The 12,927-nt window shown below is 42.1% G+C and overlaps 1 protein-coding gene and 1 pseudogene across 1 annotated transcript in view; one reads left to right on the top strand and one right to left on the bottom strand.

Annotated features, from left to right (window-relative positions):
- The window catches only part of LOC102819344 (cytochrome P450 3A8-like), a 33,944-nt gene extending 26,103 nt beyond the window's left edge, over positions 1–7,841 (bottom strand). The window contains exons 1-4 of the mRNA XM_006859781.1: positions 7,771–7,841; positions 5,439–5,532; positions 2,983–3,035; positions 499–598 (exon numbers count right to left, since the gene is read on the bottom strand). Of these exons, the coding sequence (XP_006859843.1) occupies positions 499–598; positions 2,983–3,035; positions 5,439–5,532; positions 7,771–7,841 (318 nt within the window). The remainder of the gene's footprint in view (positions 1–498; positions 599–2,982; positions 3,036–5,438; positions 5,533–7,770) is intronic.
- Positions 7,842–12,255: 4,414 nt separating this feature from the next.
- Positions 12,256–12,824, top strand: LOC102818973 (annotated as a pseudogene).
- Positions 12,825–12,927: the final 103 nt, after the last annotated feature.

Genomic DNA, 12,927 nt, shown 5'->3' with positions numbered 1-12,927 from the left:
AAAAATGACAAGAGGAAAATCTTCAGGACCTAATGGTATGCAGTCTTCAGAAAAATATTTTTAAACATTTTTAAATTGGGATCATAAAAGTAAAATAGCGTTTGTCCTACTGAAAATGCTATTAGAGGAAATGACAAGCTACAAATTTTGACTATGAAAGAAAGGCAAGAGGGAGAAGTCTCATAGTGAGGGAGCAGCGCTCTGTCTTGATTGTTATGAAGATACACATGTGTCATAAGATGGAACAGAGCTGCACACACACACACGAAACCCAAATGAGCTCTGTGAAACGTACCAGAACATAAATTTACTCGTTTGATTTCATATTGCAGTTAGACAAGACGTTAACCTTGGGGGAAGATGGATGAACGGTTCTCCTGTATATGTTTGGGCTTTGGTCATTGTTGTTGTGTCAAATTTCCTGTGACTTTATAATGACTTCAAATTTAGAAGGCAAATAAAAAAATTAAAGTTTTCATGAAAAACATCAACACCTACCCTCCGGTTTGTGAAGGTGGAATAACATTCTTTCACCATTACGGTCTTGATCATACTAGGATCTGTGATGGCAATCACAGGCTGTCGACCATCGTAGAACCTATGCCAGGAAACAGCTGGTTAATCTTAGTAAACTCAATTTTGCAACTGGAGCCATTTGCTCCTAGGCACCTAATACACAGCAAGATTTTTTTCTAGTTCATCTTAAGATATGATACACAACAAGATTTTGACCAATGGAGTTCTGGTCAAATGAAGGGTCAGGTAGTTCAAACAGGTAAGAGCTATTTAAAGACAAACTAGCTCTTAAAAGAGATAATCATTAGGGGGGAATAAATTGGAATAACTGTTCACGAAAGATGGTAGGCACGTGGCTATTTTCTGTATCATCCTTTGCCATTTTTTATGTTTAAAATATTACCTTTTTTTTTTTTAAAGACAAGGTTAGTGAAAAAATTGTTGCTGTTTTTGATAAGTGCCACCAAGTCAGTACCTACTCACAGAGACCCTGCATAGGGTTTCCAAGGAGTGGCTGTTGAGTTTGAACAGCCAACTTGGCAATTCAAACTGACCTTGCGGTCCAGTGCTTATCCTTCAGCACCATACTTCTTGTTAAGCGCCATCAAGTCGGTTCCGACTCATAGCAATCCTGTATAGGTTTCCAAAGCTATGAATCTTTTCGGGAGTAGAAAACTTTATCTTTCTCCCACAGAGCAGCTTGTGGGCTGAAACCACCAACCTTGTAGTTCACGGTTCAATGCTTATCCTATAGAACCACTGTGCTCCCAGAAGAAAAAATATGGCAAGTAATAACCTAAGATCATTTAAAGTTCACATTTTTGTTTATTTACATTTAAAATAATAATTTTGAAGATATGTCTAAGCGTAAATAATGCATATGGAATTGTATGACATTACCAATCACAAGCATGTAAAAATGAATGTGCACATAGAAAAAGACTTGGAATGTTCAAAAGGGGTTACCAGAATTATGAATGATTTTTGCCCTATTTTAAAGCATTTTCTTACATTATTATAATTTTTTAACATACTATTTTGCCTGTTAAAGAGACTTCTTTGGTAGCATTAAGTTTAGAAAAAAGGGAAAGAAACATAAAAAGACAAAAAGGAATAGAAAGGAAAATGTATAATTCATTTTAATTACTTTTCATTGCACACACTTATTCTTTTATATGGACCCCAACTGGGTCTCAGCTACATGTTGATGACATCATAGCAGCAGGTAAATTCCACTTTTGACACATGTGCCACACAGTGCTGAGTTTTTATGTGTGATATATTCAAATTGGGTCTGCTCTCCTGACCATTAGAATGTCCATTTGTGGTAATAAATCAATGGACTGAGAGCTTGTATGACCCTGTACAATCAACACTAGACTAGTAACCACAAGATCAGCAGTTCAAGCTCACCAGCTGCTCTCGGATACCTTACACAGAGTGGATATGAGTCAGACACCTTACATAGAGTCGATATGAGTCAGAACCAGCTTGACGATACACAATAACAGTTTAATAATTTTGTTTTCTATACCCAAGCATTTGCATTTGCTAGAACAAGATGGAAGATTTTCCAAAAGTTGTCTAATTTTCCACTTCACAGAGGAACCGCAAATGGCTCTGTGGTCACATATAAGACATGGTGAGAGTCATTGTTCTCCCTACTGTGTATTTCAAAAATATTCTGCAGCTCGAGAGATATAAGTACAGAGTATATTTAGTGTTGATTTTCTGATATAAATTATTAGAATGAAGCCTATTAAGATTAATGCGTACTAGAAGGGTTTGAAGGAGACCTGTTAGAGCAAAAGCTAGGTGATTGGCTGCTGACCATCAGGTTGGCAATTTCAAACCCACATGCTTCCATAAAGCTGGCAGTCTAGATAATGCTCTGAGGCAGTTCTACTCCGTCACATGGATTCGCTATGAGTTGACATCAGCTTGACTGCACACAATAGCAGACTGGTTTGGAATAATTCACTTTTGTGCAATTAAAAGGTGCCACAGAAGGAGTCCTGGTGTGGCACTCTGGGTTAATGCACTGTACAGCAAGATCGGTTTGAACTGTGAGGTCGGTGGTTCAAGCTCACCAGCCACTCTATACAGAGTTGTTATGAATCGAAACAGACTTGACAGCACTTAACAACAACAACAGAAGGAGTTACAAGTACAAGGGTCGTTCAAACCCACCAGGCATTCCTTGGAAACTCTATGCAAGGTCACTATGACTCTGAACAACAATGGAAGGAAAAACTAAGCAGGAAGTAACACTGGGAGTCTCTATCTGTAAAAGTCTGGAGAAAAGTGATTATCTGAAAGTTTTCTAGGTCTCACTCAGACTGTGATACCTGAAGACATATAGGGTCCTTAGGGACAAGTCTCCAAGAGCTTTACAGGAAAGACTCCTCAGACCAGGCTCTGGGCTTCATCACAAGTTTATCCCATGAATGTTCTCAGAATACTCACCCCCATAACTTTCCAAACTTTTTAGAACATTCAAGGTCAAAATTCCACATACCCTGCAAGGAGAAACAAAATAAAATTAGATTATTGGTTTAAATGTGCTCAGCCTTACCTCTTTTCTAGGGTAAAAGAAAAGATTCAAATCAGATGAAATCAAGCTTGCTATCTATTATGACTTGAATCGTATCTCCCACAAAGAAATGGTGAAATCTGAACCTTCGCTTTCTGTGAATACCAACGATGGACTCAAACGTATCAAAGACCATGAAGTCATAATTCATCCTGCTATGCATAAGGTCAGTAGGAGTCACAGCTGACTCTACCAAATCTGACAACAACAAAAACATGAGGTCATACAAGGGTTGGGTGGGCCCAGATCCAATATCAAAGAAGTCCAGCCAGAATGCTCCTTAGATGCAAGGATGGCCAGACTTCATCTCTCGTACTTTGGACATGTTGTCATGAGGGACCAGTCCCTGGAGAAGGATATCATGCTTGGTAAAGTGGAGGGTCAGAGAAAAAGAGGGGGACCCCCAGCCAGCTGGAGTAACACAGTGGCAGCAACAATGGGCTCAAGTGCAGCAGCAATTGTGAAGATGGCGCAGGCTTCTGTTCTGCATGGGGTCTCTATGGATCGGAACCAACTCAATGGCACTTAACAACAAAAACAATTCCCAAATGGACAACTTAAAAGAACTCTTGAATTTTCTCCTAAGATTATAGATGCTGAATGACAGAATCTTGTCTATGAATAATAAAGTAACTGCTTGTCTTCCTGAAGAGTTTCTGCTTGTGTCTATATTGTCTCTAAAATCTCACCACATACTGAATAATGACCCACCTCAATGGGCATTCGAGGAAACTGACACATGGAGAAAGTGAGTACATGTCCCCTGGGGAGCTTTACTGTGTCACACAGGGTCATTATCATTCTAAAGCAATTCAATAACTCAAACAACAATTGTTGTTGTTGTTAAGTGCCATCGAGTCGGTTCCGACCCATAGCGACCCTGTAACATGGTTTCCGAGGGTGTAAATCTTTACGGGAGTAGAAAGCCTTATCTTTCTCCCGCGGAGCAGCTGGTAGTTTCGAACCGCTGACCTTATGGTTCACAGCCCGAACAATAACATGCTTTAAAAAAACAAAACTCAGTTCGTTGTTAAATATCTCAAGTTGATAGACAACCACAGTGATATCACTCCCTGCTGTTACTCACTCATGGAGGTGGTCCCTTTGATGGGACGAAAAGAAAGAAGAAAAGACAAGATGCTCCAAAGGAGAACATGGGCAGCCAGAAATAACTACAGGGGACTCAGCAGTTCTTGAGAGACTGTGATGTGCGTCACTTGTGCTACTGACTAATCTGAAGTTCATTGTCTATCCAGGAGGAACAATACAATGAAAAAAATATTTTCAAAAACAATCTACCCAGAAAAGAGAACCGATAAAAGGGTTTCTCAAGCTAGAAACGGAGCAGCTGGAATCTACAGTACACAGTTTCATGAGCCACCACCAAGACTCCCTGGAGTCCTAGTGTGGCACTGTAGGGTAAGCAGTGGACTACTAACTGCAAGGTCGACAGTTCAAACCCATTAGCCAGCTCATACAGTTACTATGAGTCATAACTGACTCAAGAGAACTTAACAATAAGAGAGACTTCTTGGAGTCCTGGTGTGGTGATGTAGAATAAACACTGGACTGCTAACTGCAAGGTCAATAGTTCAAACTGATCAGTGTACTCATACAGAATCACTGAATTAGAATCAACTTCACAGAACTTGAAGGAGCTCTGGTAGCGTAGTGGTTACGAATTGGGCTGCAAACCTTAAGGTCAGCAGTTCGAAACTACCAGCTGTTCCGTGGGAGAAAGATGAGGCTTTCTGCTCCTGTAAAGATTTACAGCCTCAGAAACCCTGTTTCCACAGCACATAACTACCACCACCACCATCATGGCACTTGCCAACAACAAACAATAACCAAGACTCCTTGGAGTCCTGGTGTGGTCCTATAGGCTACGCAGTGGATTACTAACCACAAGGTCGAAGGTTCAAATCCACCAGCTGACTCGTACAGAGTCACTATGAGTCAGAATCGACTCCACAACACTTAAGATCAACAAACAACAACCAAGAGTCCTTTTGTTCATTTCTCCTTATGCTAAGGACCAATATACTGTCTTAGGAAGAAACATCCAGTAGAAAGATATCCTTCCTAATGAGGATCACAGTGTTAAGGCATCCAGTCTTATGTTGAATCTGCCAGGGAACCGAGCTGCCAGACTGGGGCAAAAACCTCAACATTTAACAATAGAAATTTATGGAGAATCTAAACCAATGTGCTGGATGAGGTAAACACAGAAAGTTCTAGAAACTTCCTTCTAAGGAAGGGCATTTGTATTGATGGAACTGAGTAGATATATGCAAGCATACGATTAAAAAGGGGGAGTTACAACACTCACCTTACGGTAGGCTAGGACAGTTCCCAAAAAAGGCAGAGGCTTGGGCCCCGGAATCCCAAGCTTCTTTAGAACACTATGTGAATAGGTTCCATATCTGTAAAGAGAGAGACAAGCCACGTCACCAGCATTGCCAAATAAATGCCAGTGTTAAGAAAATGACATGTAGGCAATGAACAACAATAACAACTTCAAAAGCAATAACACTTTACCATTGTCTCCTTTTCCCACAAAAAAGTTACAATTAATCATGAAAAGCAGCTAAGAGCATCCTGATGCTGATACCAGCCCTAGCATGTGTGCTTGATAAACATGCCCAAACCCTGGGTTCCTGGATAGGGTTCAAGCTGGGGGTCTTCTAGGGTCTTTGCTTGTGTCTATTTCATAAATGGATTATCGCAGGATTTGAGGGTTCTCAATATAGTTTAAGGAGTCCTGGTGTGGCGCTGTGGGATAATGTGTCAGACTACAAAGTCATTTGAACTGCAAGGTCAGTGGTTCAAAGCTCCTCAGAAACCCTATACTACAGGATCACTATGAGTTGGAACCAATTTGAAGGCATTTCACAACACAAGAACAATATAGTTTAAAAGCAAAAATGTCACTTTGAGGACTAAGGTGGACCTGAACCACATCATGGTATTTTCAATCACCTCATATGTGTGTGAAAACTAGACAATGAGTAAAGAAGATTGAAGAAGGATTGATACATTTGAATTATGGTATTGGCAAAGAATATGAATAGACCATGAACTGCTAGAAAAAGAACAAATCTGTCTAGGAAGATGTAGCAAGACTTCCTCTCACATCCCTTGGACATGTTATCAGGAGGGACCAGTCCCTGGAGAACATCATACTTGGTGAAGTTGAGGATCAGCAAAAAAGAGGAAGATCTCCAATGAGATGGACTGACACAGTGGCCGCAACAATGAGCTCAAGTCTAGTAACAATTATGAGGAGGGTACAGGACCAAGCAGTGTTTTGTTCTGTTGTACGTAGGTTTGCTATGAGTCAGAACTGCTTCAACAGCACCTAACAATAACAACCACATTCTAGACAGACAGGTGGCGCAAACAGTTTGCTGGTCGCCAAAAGAGTGGCCATTTGAATATAACATGGCACCACAGAAAAAAAAAAAACTATTTCCATACAGATGACCTCCAAGAAAACGCTGTGGAGCAGTTCCACCCTGTAACGCATGGGATCGCTACAAGTTGGAATCAACTTAATGGCACAAGGCAATGATTCTAGGTAAAAAGGAGGAAAACATATTTCTGTTCTCATGATAAGATTTTGTGTAACTGCACCCAGTTTCTCATATAGAATTAACAAGACCCTGCAGGGATGTCTTTCTTATACTTTGCTCTGCCGTGTTCATAAGTCTGATGTTGCCCTTAACTATATGCTCTGTCCCCTTCCCCCGTGTTAGGATCTGGTCCTTCTTGAATATGCCTTCAGAGAATCCTTGGATGAGCACAGTGTTCTGACCTCTGTATCTATATCTATATAGACAAGCCTAGCCACTCTGGTGTTACTGAGAGGTGGCCAGCTAGAAAGAAGAAAGAAAGATTCTGAAGAGGCTGTTGGTAACCATTCAAACTGCTTGTACTACAAGGTTAGTACAGTAGAAGTAATTTAGGAACAGAGCAATGGTTCCACATGACTACAAATAAATGGCATTCACTTAAGAGACAGGGGACTTTCCAAAATCCAGGAACTTTCCTGTTATTGCACAACACAGAATAAACAATCATACACAATGTCCCAGGCAGCTGAAATGAGAACTCGTTTCCTCTTCTTTAGAGGTTAACTGTCATTCAGTATTGGTCCCAAATCTCCTGAACAATAAAATAAAACCTTAAAGCATGTGAAGTTCAACAATAAACAGAAATGAGGTATCAAGCCAGTTAAAGGCATGGAATGGAAGAAGCTAAAACACACACACACACACACATCGCTAAGTAGAGGAACTTCTTGGCTCTAAACATTTTCCATTTGAGTGGCCATTTTTTTTTTTTTTTTAAATCTCCTCTGATGCATTCTGGGTGATTCTTCTAGATCCAAAGTGGTCATCGATCCCCAATGAACAAAGAACATCAGTAAACACTCCTTGCCACAGAAATTTAAATTTGGGAGGTGGAGTGGGCTTAAGAAGGGAGTAACTTCATAGACTGCGTAAGATCACTAATAAGCCCTTTCGGTTTTGTAACCACGAACACTTAAGCAATACCCTTCTTCCGTCTCTTTTTTATGTCTTCAAAACAGCTGGGGAAAATTGGCCAGAGACACATTAACCCCAAGTCTAGTGTTATGATGAAGCTGGGCAGCTACTCACAGATAGAAGAGCACCAGGCTGGTAGCCAGGAGAATCCAGGTCTCCGTGGAAAAACTTGGAATCAGCTCCATGGTTACTTTCCTGGTCCGTGAGTCTCTTGAGTTTTACTGGGAGCTGTGGTGCTGAGCTCTGCTCACTCAGCACAGGCTCCTCCCCAGGGAGAGCTGGAAATCCAAGAGGCCACTGGCCTGTTTATATTGCTGGGAAGAGGGGTGGAGCCCAAGCAGCAGCCACGTGACGCTGAAGGTGTAAGTGCAAGGTACAGGCTCCCCCAGAGCACTAGGCAGAGCGTTGAAGAACACCCTCTCTTGACCTCCCCTGAAGTTCATACTTTGTGAGAAATCAATATCTAAACAATTCAGCGTTATCAGCAAAACCAAAGGTTATTGGTTCTTATCAGAAATTCTAAGTGAATCTAAGGAACTATTAACTTTCTATATTACCCTGGATATTTTGTTAGTTTGGGTTTTAAAAAGCCATCTTTGACTCACAGCTATCTAAGTATACCCGAACACAGCAACATTGCCCTGTTCATCATCCCTACAAATGCTGGGTTGTGGAGGTGGCAGCTGTTGTTTAAAATATAGAGGTTGTGAATTTAAAACTTAGAAGAAGAAAAAAGGAAGTCCTAAAAGCTTTTTTTTTTTTTTAAGTAATTCCAAGTGAAGCCACTGGCCTTAATTTATGATTAATTATCCTGTGAACCATGGTTACTCTTACTACAAAATTCTTGAAGTTCCTCCAAACAAGTGAGGGAAATGTATGCAATTTCCTGTTTCTCATGTGCTCTTGTGCTCCTGAAACAGGCTCCTATTGTCTTTCAAAGGTCAACTCAGACAGCAATCCCCCTAGTTAGAGTCCAGCCTTGCTAACTCCCCCAAAGAGATTTGGCCCATTCTCCTCTGCACAACTTCTATCTCCCATCCATAAAATCTGCCCCTGGGATGCCCACACTCAGCACTGTTTACTCCCCCTGTCAGAACCCTGGCAGAGCCTAAGTTTCTCAAGGGCACAGTCAGGATCAAAGCCCTGGCAGAGTGTCTTACAAGAGTGGACATCCAGAAAGGTCAGGTGAGTTGGTCAAGAGGGGTGTCATGTGTCCTTCCCCTGTTGCTGCGGAGTCACCACTCCATCCTCCTGTGTTGATACACCAAGCAGCCCAGGACAGAGGACCCGAGGAGAGATGGACGTGGAGATGGAGCCTATGGTTGTTCATTGCCATGAAGTCAGTTCCGATTCACCACAGAACAAAACACCCAGTCCTCCACCATCCTTACAGTTGTTGTCAAGTTTGAGCCCATTGCACTGCCACTGTGTCAATTAATCTCATTGGGGGAGAGGGGGTCTTCCTCTTTTTCAATGACCCTCCATGTTGTCCTTTTCCAGGGACTGATTCTTCCTGATAATATGCGCAAAATTGGTAAGACAAAGTCTCACCAACCTGGCTGCTAAGGGGCATTCTGCTATACTTATTCCATGACAGATTCATTGGTTCTTCTGGCAGGCCATGGTACTTCTAATATTCTTCTCCAACACCATCATTCAAATGCATTGACTCTTCTACAGTCTTCCTTATTCATTGTCCAACTTTCACGTGCATATGAGGTGACTGGGTCAGGCACACCTTAGGTCTCAAACTGACGTCTTTGCTCTTGTTCAGCAGACTTTGCCCACTGTAATCCATCATTTGATTTCTTGACTGTTGATTCCATAAGTCTTGATTGTAGGGCCAAGCAAGTCTTTGATAACTTCAATCTTTTCTGCATTTATCAATATGTTATTTATTGGTCCAATTGTGAGTATTTTCGTTTTCTTTACATTGAGGTACAATCCATACTGAAGGATGTGGCCTTTGATCTTTATTGTAAATATTTCACAGCAGCACACAAGGCACCACAGTATGATAAACTGACAGAAGAGTGGTGAATGGTTGTACTGGGTAGTATCAATTCCTGTGGCTTTCTATCCCTCCTCGCAGGATCGGGAGTAGACAAGTTGGGCATCATCTTAGACAAAGAATGGCCCCTCCCTCAGGAAAACAGCATATGTCCAAGAAGAATGGGATTCCAGAGAGTTCTAATGCATTTCATCCCCCTTGGTGGTTTTCCGAGCACTCTTAAATTGGGTCCGTTGCTATGACATTCAGTCAAAAAGTACTACTACTAGAGCTCCAGGTGATACATGTGTGGGTTAATTCCAAGCTAGACGTGTTTAAACATGTCTCTGTGATCAGTGGGTGGCTGCAGACAATTCTCCCAGGAATACATTTATCTAGTCTCATTAAGGGGTCTTCAAACAAAGGTCCAATAGAAGCAGTGGCTTCCGAGGGTATCTGTGGGCCAGTTCAATTCAATGCAGAGAGGTCAGCTCAAAAGGATATGGCAATGGTTTTGGGGCTCCAAAGGGGTCATCTTCATATCTTTCCTCAAAAAATACAGAATAATTACAGGTGCTTATTAAGAAGTTTTACCAAACTGAAAATTGCATTGGTGAGGAAAAGGCCAGGACAGTTGTGCCAAGGAATTGTTCTCCATCATGATAATCCCCCAGCATATTCTTCTAGGGTAGCAAAGTCTGTCCCATGAGGAGTTCATTGGGAAACCTTACCCCATCCACCCTACAGCCCTGATCATATCCCTTCAGACTTCTTTTGTCCCCAAAACTCAAAGAACATTTCAAAGGAACATTATTTCAATCCCTCAAGGATAACCAAACTGCCCTTTTGATGTGGTATAAATCAGAGCAGATTATTTCTTTGGGGACGAGTTTGTTTCTGTTTGTTATGAGCCATCAAGTCAGTTCTAACTCATAGCAACTCTGTATAGGATTTCCAAGGAGCAACTAGTAGGTTTGAACTGCCAACCTTGTGGTTCAAAGTCCAGTCCTTATCTTGCTGTGCCACCCCAGGGGAAGGGTTCGAGAGATGGAAACAGTGCCTTCAGAAGTGTAGAGACCTAGGTGGCGACTATGTCAAGAAGCAATAGCTTCATGTTTTATATTTTTGTTTAATAAACATTATTATGATTTTTGTAGCAATATGGAGGGGGCTTCAAAACGTTCATGGAAAACATGAAATTAAGATAATGGAATTTTTCCACCAATTTTTTGAAGCCCCCTCATACTCTCTGACTTAGCCTCATATCATCCCCAGTTTACAGATGTAGAAACTGAGGCCCACTGACAGCAGGTGGCTTCCCAATGACTACTGGCAACAAAATCTGATTTATAAGTTAGATGATGAGAGATTGAAAAGTCCCCTGCTATTCAGGGGTGCTAATATTCAATGCTTACAGATCCCTGACAAGCGTTATTACGGAAAATCCAATCTGAAAATGTGTTAAAATGCTGATTCCTATCTCAGTGGTTACTCTCCCAAAGCAGTTTCCCCATGGGTCTTCCAAACAAAGGACTCCATTGCATCTCAACGCACACACACAAGATAAAGATGCAAGTTATGACAGGTACTAACAATATTGTGTCAAGTCTCCCTGTGTGTTCCCATCCCGAAGGGTTCACAGAACACATTCCAACAAGGAGAGACTAGAGTAGCATCTGATAAAGACTGACAATTTAATTAACTCCCCTCAACCCATAGTCTTCCTGTTCTTTTATGGAGACAAAGCCCCTATGGAAACTAAAACGCCTTCCTCTTTCTTCAAAACACACACTGAGCTAAGACCGTTTTATAACTAAGTCTCATATGCCCATCCACCCACCCTATTCACCTGGTTCAACTGGTTGGAATCAATACCACCAATAAACTAGCTTTTGCTTGGGACAGAAAAGTAGGCAGCACCATGCCCTAACCAATGCAAATGATCTTGTTTTGCAAGGAAAAATAGTGCAAACCATGTCTTTTGTGTCACTTGATTCCACAGAAGGTACCACCTAATGTGAAAAGACTCAAGTAGAAAAAGTTGTGATGAACGTTTGGAGGAAGGTACTATGTGTGGAAGACCACCCATATACCCATGTCTGTCACATGCTCACTGGTGTGTTAACACACTCACCAGGTACTTTGAAAACACTGTTCTGGGGATGCAAAATGGTACCTACCCCACATTGGAAGACATCTGGCAGTCTCTTACAAAGAAAGCCTAGATATTTATCCAAATAAGTTTAAAACACATATCCACATAAAGAACTGCACACTAGCATTTATAGTGGCTTTATTCAGAAATACCAAAAATTTGGAGCAACCAAGGAATCCTGGTATGGCACTGTAGGATAAGCTCTGGACTGCTAACTGCAAGGCTGGTGGTTTAAACCCAGCAGCACCTCCTTGGAAACAGGATCGCTATGAGTCAGATCACCACCAACATGTCCTTCATTAGGCAAATGGATAAACAAATGAAAGAATTTTATTCAGCGATCAAAAGAAAAGAGCAATCAAGTTATGAAAAGACATAGACAAGGGCCACTTTACCTCCGGGCAGTGTGGGGTTGCTGCTGCACTTCCGGCTGTCTGCTCCACTCGACCCCACGATGCGGGTGGACCTCAGCAAGTAGTCTGGGCCCTTGAGCCTGCAGGAAGTGGATGAGCAGCCGCAGCACCCGCTGCAGGTCAAATACGGCGGAGCGGAGGTGGACGAGCTAGGCAAAGTGCTGACGCCCAACCAGGTGAAGAATCGCCCTGTCAGCATTACATGGGATGGCCTAGATTCCGGTAAACTCTACACCTTGGTCTTCACAGACCCAGATGCACCCAGCAGGAAGGACCCCAAATTCAGGAAGTGGCACCATTTTCTGGTGGTCAACATAAAGGGCAACAACGTCAGCAGTGGTACAGTCCTCTCGGATTATGTGGGCTCCGGGCCTCCCAAGGGCACAGGCCTCCACCGTTATGTTATGTCTGGCTGGTCTACGAGCAGGACAGACCATTGAAGTGTGATGAACCCATTCTCAGCAATAGATCTGGAGATCACCGTGGCAAGTTCAAGGTGGCAACTTTCCGCAAAAAGTACGAGCTCGGGTCCCCAGTTGCTGGCACGTGTTACCAAGCCAAATGGGATGACTGTGTGCCCAAACTCTATGAGCAGCTATCAGGGAAGTAGGGAAAAATGCGAGAGGGCAACTGCTCTGGAGGCTCCAGGCAGTGATGTCCAGTTCAGTGACACATGTAGATTTCTCCTCTTCCCAGTTCCCCTTCATTCTTAC

Source organism: Chrysochloris asiatica, unplaced genomic scaffold (genome assembly GCF_000296735.1).
Source record: "Chrysochloris asiatica unplaced genomic scaffold, ChrAsi1.0 scaffold00034, whole genome shotgun sequence".
NCBI lineage: Eukaryota > Metazoa > Chordata > Mammalia > Afrosoricida > Chrysochloridae > Chrysochloris > Chrysochloris asiatica.
Note: the sequence above shows the minus strand (reverse complement) of the source record. Positions and strands in the feature narration are given on the sequence as shown.